The 8,123-nt window shown below is 44.8% G+C and overlaps 1 protein-coding gene across 2 annotated transcripts in view; it reads right to left on the bottom strand.

Annotated features, from left to right (window-relative positions):
- The window catches only part of INTS14 (integrator complex subunit 14), a 32,920-nt gene that overhangs the window by 21,097 nt on the left and 3,700 nt on the right, over nt 1–8,123 (bottom strand). For both annotated transcript variants that reach the window (XM_055125272.1, XM_055125273.1), the window contains exons 2-5: nt 7,320–7,601; nt 5,098–5,205; nt 1,289–1,444; nt 28–146 (exon numbers count right to left, since the gene is read on the bottom strand). In XM_055125272.1, the coding sequence (XP_054981247.1) occupies nt 28–146; nt 1,289–1,444; nt 5,098–5,205; nt 7,320–7,541 (605 nt within the window). In that variant the 5' untranslated portion in view covers nt 7,542–7,601. The remainder of the gene's footprint in view (nt 1–27; nt 147–1,288; nt 1,445–5,097; nt 5,206–7,319; nt 7,602–8,123) is intronic.

Genomic DNA, 8,123 nt, shown 5'->3' on the forward strand with positions numbered 1-8,123 from the left:
CCAAGGAAGCCCTGAGCATATACTTACCCAAACATGGACTGAACATTTTTCAAGCACAAGGGGCCATCAATAGTGAAAATCTGCCCTTCGCCGTTGTTCAAATCTATGAGTCGCTCCAGGCAGTCCAGGGAATCGGTGCTCTGGAGCTACAAAGCAAAGTGGATGACTTGATCCAAGTGGGAAAAAATGACAGTTTATCATCGAGAGACATCGGTCATACCCTTCACAGTAACATGGACAATACTATAGGGGAGGAATTAAAAAAAATTTTGCTTATGGGCAATACTTGGCAATGCTCAGGGGTCACTTCTGGCCTTTGTACTCAAGAGTCACTCCTAGCAGGCTTGGGGACTGCATGGGGTGGCGGGGGTCAGACCCGGTCCCCTGTGTGCAAGGCCAGTGCACACCACTGTGCTACGGCTCCGGTCCCCGGACTTGTTTTTAGTGTAAGACGAAAATAAGCAGGACCTTTTGATTCAAGGTTACAGGGAGGAACATCTTGCAAAATGCCACCATGTAAGATGAAATGACCCATTTCATCCAGAAGTAGTTGGATCTTTCCCACAAACGGTTTCTAACTCTTTTGATAAGACTCATCATTATCAACATTTTAGAGAAGAAAAACCGAAATGAAGAAAAGTTAAAAAATATTTTCCCAATTAGATGGGAAAACAAGGAAGCAGATTAAAATTAAAAAACAAAACAAAACATATAGCAGAGTCATATGAAACTACCAAATCTCGAAGCCCACATCCATAAACATTTCTCGGAGAATGGACTTCGTGAGGTGGGGCTGGAGTGATAGCACAGCGAGGAGGGCATTTGCCTTGCATGCAGCCGACCTGGGTTCAATCCCCAGTATCCCATAGGGTCCCCCGAGCACCACCAGGAGTGATTCCTGAGTGCAGAGCCAGGAGTAACCCCTGAACATCACTGGGTGTCACCCAAAAAGAAAAGGAAAAAAAGAATTTGTGAGGGAAATACTTAACGCCCGTGCTCCCCGCTCCCTGCCCCCGCCCCCACTGGGAATTTCCATTCTCTGTGATCTGAAGGTCCCCGTGGGAAGCAGATGAATATCAACTCCAGTTTCATGCTCTCCGAAGGGCCAGTACACTAACCCTTTAAAGAACCTGAGACCAAGTTTTCAAATATCATTACGGAGACCGGCACTGGCGGAAACAGTGAGGCCAGTGAGACAGCGAAGCAACTGCGTATTCATGAGGAATCACGAAAACCGGACAAAGTCCTCACATGCATCTAACTGAAAAAGCTGAGTAGAAAGCACTACCTCTTCCAAATTTGCCATGCACATGATGTATAACTTAGATGGAAAAGGGAAAGGAAGCGGAAATCTGCTATTCTCACTTCTCTGACTGTGCGTCGCGAGAGAATGCCGCAGGGACCCTCTCCCGATGCCAAGGCAGCCGTCGGTCACCAGGACAACCTGTTGGTGAAAGGCACAATGAGGTTAGCAAATAGACCCAAACCAGCCCCCACAAGCACTGCTTTGATCTCCCCCAGGGGCACTGACATGGGAATCCCTACCTATAGGGTAATAAGCAAGCAGGAGAATAGCACTAGAGCACTGTCGTCCGTTGCTCATCGATTTGCTTGAGCGGGCACCAGTAACGTCTCTATTGTGAGACTTGTTACTGTTTCTGGCATATTGAATACGCCACGGGTAGCTTGCCAGGCTCTGCCATGTAGGCGGGACACTCTCGGTAGCTTGCTAGGCTCTCGAGTCGAACCCAGGTCGGCTGCGTGTAAGGCAAACACCTTACCCGCTGTGCTATCTCTCCAGTCCAAGCAGGAGAATCAACTTCAAAAACATCTGTCCCGTGAAAGATGACACAAAATAATACATGTTGTACACATCTTAAAATAAAAATTTAAATCTGCTTATATGTTTATATGAAGTTCTAAAACATGGGAAATAAAGCAAAAATAACCAAGATTTGCGGAGCATGGGATACTGACTATATAGGGACACGAGTGAAGTCTGCGGAGTGACGGAACTTCTCTGCAGCTAACTGGAGGGTGGGGACGGAACTGTGTCCCTCTGTCACAGTTCGGTGTATTTTATTGTACTGCATCTTATCAAACACAAAAACAGCAACAACAAAACTTGATAGAAACACTTACAAAAAGACTTTCATAACGGATTCTGAGTTCTGTTACAACTAGTGTGTTCTGTGGTAGCGGGGAGTCACGCAAAGGCAGCGGTGACAGGCCACCCGGGCGCCCACCTCGCAGCCTTCCCAGGAAGCACCAGCAGAGCCCAAGCTGTCATACTTTCCATAACCTAAGCAGTGTGTGCTTTTTTTTTTTTAAATATTATTTTTTGGGTCACACCTGGCAATGCACAGGGGTTACTCCTGGCTCTGCACTCAGGACTTACTCCTGGTGGTGCTGGGGGGGACCATATGGGATGCCGGGGATCGAACCCGGCCGCGTTGGCCGGGTGCAAGGCAAATGCCCTACCTGCTGTGCTTATGAAAAATCTATCTAACCACAAATGTACAAGACCTCTAATGTAGATTCTTTTTTTTTGTTTGTCTGGGGCCACACCTGGTGGTGCTCAGTGCTGGGGACAGAATCTGGGCAGGCTGCATGCCTTCCTCCTGTATTATTTCTCTGGTACCAAATCTTTTTTTTTTTTTCCTTGGGAGGTGGTGGAGGGGTGGAGGGGCTCACACCTGGCAGTGCTCAGGGGCTACTCCTGGCTCTGTGCTTAGGAGTGACCCCTAAGGATGCTCTTGGGATCATAGGGGGTGCCAGGGCTTTGAAACCTCTTGTACTGTATCTCCTAAAATGGATTCTTCATCAGCATATAATCTGAAAAAATATCAGCAAAGTACACTAATGACATATGGCAGGCACAAATCATTTTCTTTTCCTGATTGCTTCAGTGACCCAGAGGGAAACAGGCTTTCCAGGGACTAAAGGGGAGGGGGATTTTCCTCAGTCTCACCCAGCCTGGGAACTTGATAACAGCAAGTCTTTAAGATACTATTAGGCAGCGGAAGCAGGTGAAGTGCAAAGATTGGCATTTCTCAAGCTCAAGAACTTCCTCATGGGGCTGGAGCCATAGCACAGCGGGTAGGGCATTTGCCTTGCATGCAGCCAACCTGGGTTTGATTCCCAGCATCCCATACGGTCCCTCTGAGCACCGCCAGGAGTAATTCCTGAGTGCAGAGCCAGGAGTAACCCCTGTGCATCGCCGGGGGTCACTTAAAAAGCAGGAAAAAAAAAAAAAAGGACTCTCCTCATGATCTAGGGAGGCACCACCTTTTGGAAAGACAGTTGGCTGCAGGGAAATTCACTTTTCTCGGCATCAAAAACTGCTATAATAATGATTTACTTTACCACTAGTTTTTTTCCCCCTTAGATGCTTTGTGATGAAATAGTTCATGAAATATCAAAACAAAACAGACTTTACTCAGATAACAATAGAGACAGAGTCCAAAGGCATCTAAAAGACTGGTTAGAAAAAATTCTACATTGGATTGGACCCGAGAGACAGTCCGGGGGATAAGGCTTGGCTTGCACACAGCTGGCCACAGTTCAGTCCTGGGCATTCCTGAGAGTGATCCCTGAGCAAGGGCAGCTGTGGCCCCCAAAAGCCAAAAATAAATCGTACATGAAATCTTCCTTTGGCGAAAGAAGAGAAACAGGGGCTGGAGCGATAGCACAGCAGGTAGGACGTTTGCCTTGCACGCGGCCGACCCGGGTTCGAGTCCCAGCATCCCATATGGTCCCCTGAGCACCGCCAGAGGTGATTCCGGAGTGCAGAGCCAGGAGTAACCCCTGTGCATCGCCAGGTGTGACCCAAAAAGAAAAAGAAAAAAGAAGAAGAGAAACATAAAAAAGGCAGGAGTCTTTGTGGTGTGAAGGGCGGGGCTACTGTCTTTCCCGACGACACAGCGGAGCAAACTTGCTGGGGTGGGTTCCAGAGCACAGCACGTGCTCGGCATCTGTGAGGCCCAGGGTTTGAGTCCTGGCACTGCGCAGCTGCTGCACATGTCAGACAATGTACAACCAGAGGCCGGTGAGACAGTCTAGTGGGGATGGCTGAGCTGGGTTCAAGCCCGGCATCCCACATGGTCCCGGACCACGGCCAGGAGTCATCCCGGCAGACTGCAGAGCCAGGCGTGAGCCCCAGTCTCAGCCAGGTGTGACCAGAAAACCAAAAACTAAGCAACGAACAAGAAGGCACCTGAGGCAAATGTTGCTATAAGCACCTGGGACTCATTATGAGGTTAGTTTTGAATATATTTTTGGTTGTTGCACATTCAAAACACTTTTACTGTTACCAAATTTTCAACTATGTCCATATTGAGTTACATACGAGGCCCATAGTTTAAGAAGTGAGGGTGTCAATAAACGCATTTACTCACTGTTATGGTTGCTTTGCTTTCAGGCTATGCCGAGTATTTACTATAAATACCTGCAAATTTACTATAAATACCTAAAATTCAGGGAAAGTTTGCTAATCCCTGTTGTAGACTATAATAATTTTCCTTTTATCAATTTTCTGTTATTGATAAAACAGAAAATTCTTCTTCTCATAATACCTACTTATAGCAAATGTCCAATTTTCTTTTTCTGCAATCATCTTTACTCTGATGTAATGTGGACTTACTGTGGACTCAAAGGGGTAACAAATTCCTTAACATTCACATTTCTCAATTTTTAGGTACTCAAATATTTGAGAGGGTTAAAGGTTTATTAAATGCATGCCACAGTGAGATAATAAAAAAGACTATACTGAACTATGATTTATAATTTTATCTCTGAAAATTATAAACAACCCTTTCAGAGAGTTTTAATTCTAAAATTCCACTGTGAGCTTTTTTTGCTTTATACAAACAATACTAGTTTGCAGTAAGTCAATTTGCTAGGCACATGCTTTCCGTAGGGAATAATTCTGCTGCTTTCTTAAGCATATTAGTGTTGATTTAGGACCCCCTTAAAGAAAATACCAATAGAGTTTAATGCATTTTGTGGAAATTACAATTCATGCCGTGTCAAGAGCCTGGAGGAAAATGGAAGCACCTCAGCGGTTAACTTAGGGCCACGGGAAAGAACTGCTGTTACCTGGCAGGGAATGGCGCCGCCCCACTCCTGCTGGACAACGCTGCAGACGCCGGCCAACGCGGACTCCAGGCACGTCTTGTCATGATCGTCCATATTACTGAGTGCTTCCTGGGTGGGCGCAGAAGAAAAAGGCTTATTTCTTTGTTCTGATTTGTTTTTAGAAAACAACATAGAATACTTATAGACACTCATAAAACAAGAATGAGATAATATGTTTTTGGAAGACCAAAAGCACAGGGTCTTTTTTTTTTTTTTGCATTTTGGGTCACACCTGGTGATAAACAGGGATTACTCCTGGCTCTGCACTCAGGAATTACTCCTGGTGGGGCTCAGGGGACCATATGGGATGCTGGGAACCGAACCCGGGTCCGCCGAGTGCAAAGCAAATACCCTATCAGCTGTGCTATCACTCCAGCCCCAAAAGCACAGGGTCTTAAAGAAAACCAGAGAAACAGACTTCCTCATTAAAGAGCATCATTCAAGAGTGTCCCTAGGCTCCATTCTGTCACTAGGTGAGTGTGAATGAACCAGCAAGTCCATGAGATGAACATGAGGCCTTAAGGGAATGAGCAAAGCGACTTTTTTAGACACATCACGAAAGTCATGACAAAATTTACTAAGTAAGTAATGATCCGCTATACACCGTTCCAGGCACTTTACACATGCATTAAATTATTGTGATGCCCTGTAAGGTATGGATTTGCCCGTTTTTAAGATGAGAAAACTAAGGTTGAGAATAATTAAGCAACTTTCTAGGTTTCCTACTTGAAGGTGGCAAAGTCTGGCTAGAAACTTGGTATCTGAGTCTGGATGGTTGATCTTAAGCATCACTCTCAACAACCTGTGTGGCAATTCTCTAAACTTCATGCTGCAGAACAACACAGATTCTTAATGTACTCACAGAAAAATGCAGGGTGATTTTTCAAAGCTTTGAGTTCATTAAAAAAATAAAATGAACAAAACTGTACTATTCCAATTACAAAATCAACCACGTTTATCCCAGATTTATATACTGCCCAAAATTATTAAAGCTATTCGGTTTAATTCCACAAACTTTTTTTTGCTTTTTGGGTCACACCTGGCAACGCACAGGGGTTACTCCTGGCCCTGCACTCAGGAATCACCCCTGGCGGTGCTCAGGGGACCATATGGGATGCTGGGAATTGAACCCGGGTCGGCTGCGTGCAAGGCAAACGCCCTACCCGCTGTGCCATTGCTCCAGCCCTCCACAAACTTTTGACTATGGTAATTCAGCCCTCTTGAAAATATCAATGATTTTAGAGCTGTTAGAAATTACATTTTTTGGCATTATACAAACATCACTTGTGGAAGAAACACTACTAGTATTACTAGTTGAGGTTTGACATGATAAATTCTAGCATGTACAAATCAAAGGCTCTTTGTTGGAAGAGGAGTATAATTTTGTGGGGGGGCCAGAAAGAGTTGAGTGGGCCAGGTACACATGCGCTGCAAGATTCAATCCCTGGCACTGCATGGTTCCATGAGTATACCGAGGTGGGAGAAACCAGAGCACTACGAAAATTGTCCCTCCTTTCCTCCAAATAAATAAAAATACATAATTTTGAATTGTTCTAGCAAAGGTTTTTTAAAAATAGGAATGGCTATTTTTTATTTTGTTGGGTTTTATGGAAAAAGAAGAAAAAGGTATGGGGGCTGGAGCAATAGCACAGCGGGTAGGGCGTTTGCCCTGCACGTGACCAACCCGGATTCGATTCCCAGCATCCCATATGGTCCTCTGAGCACCGCCAGGGGTGATTCCTGAGTTCAGAGCCAGGAGTAACCCCTGTGCATTGCCAGGTGTGACCCAAAAATTAAAAAAAAAAAAAAGAGTTAAGGAACTTACTTAATTTAGGAGTGGACAATACATGCTGAGATGCTCCCCTTTTCACAGAGAATTCCAGAAAACCAGGAGAAAAAGAAAATGAGAGAACAACTTATGGCTCTAACTCATAGCTCTACCAAAGGCATACGGCCAACTGATTGTGAATCCTTGTCTTAAAAGCTAGATATGATACGCACAGACTATCATTAAGTAATTTCAAGTTCTAAATATTCAGTGCAATATGAAAACGTCATTTGCACTCTATAAACCTAGACCTGATTATAGCTGAGTGGTAAGATGTAGATTTCACAGGTAGATTCAATCCTTGGCACCAAAGGGTGGAGATAAAAAGCCCGTATGTGCGTAGTTATTTTTGTACCTGCAGAGTGTTATAATCTCTTGTGAAGGGAACCATCAGCTCCCAGAGAGATGAGAAAACTACCAGGGCTGTAAACTCGAGCTTGTAGTTTGTGGCCATGTGCTCAAACAGCATGGTCAAGCCATGGGCTGCGAGGTGCTTGCGCTGGTACTCCTCGGAGCCTTCGATGGACACAGGCCGGGTCATGGAGAGGGACACGTCCATCACCACCACCGTTGGCATGATGACGCGAGCCCGGCGTTCCCACTCAGGAGTAAGCAGGCAACTCGAAACAGAAAAGTGCTGCAGAAAGGAAAATAAAATCAAGCCTTAGATGCTGGAAGGGAAAAAAGGATTTTCCACCATATTTTGACCTAAATGAAAGCAAATTCTGTACAAGCTGAGGCAAATGGGTAAATCTGCAGTCAGTGGCTAGGAACAAACAACCTTAACTCAAACTGTGAGGTATTCTAGATTCACTTACTAAATTATCACTAACCAAGAACCACCTTAAGTATCTCCATTAAAATAAACATTTAATTCAGGTAGCCCTTGACTTTCAGACTCAATTCTCATACAACTTACTATAATAAATGTTCTTTACATCAGCTCTCTAATACTTATTAAAGAATATTATTATTAGTTCTTAAAGAACATTTCCTTTGCTTTTTGCTCGGTGACGCTCAGGGCTTACTCCTTGCTCTGCCTGCCCTCAGGGATCACTCTTTTTTTAATTTTTTTTGGCTTTTCGGGTCACACCCAGCGATGCACAGGGGTTACTCCTGGCTCTACACTCAGGAATTACTCCTGGCAGTGCTGGGGAAC

This window comes from Sorex araneus, chromosome 2 (assembly GCF_027595985.1).
Source record: "Sorex araneus isolate mSorAra2 chromosome 2, mSorAra2.pri, whole genome shotgun sequence".
Lineage (NCBI taxonomy): Eukaryota > Metazoa > Chordata > Mammalia > Eulipotyphla > Soricidae > Sorex > Sorex araneus.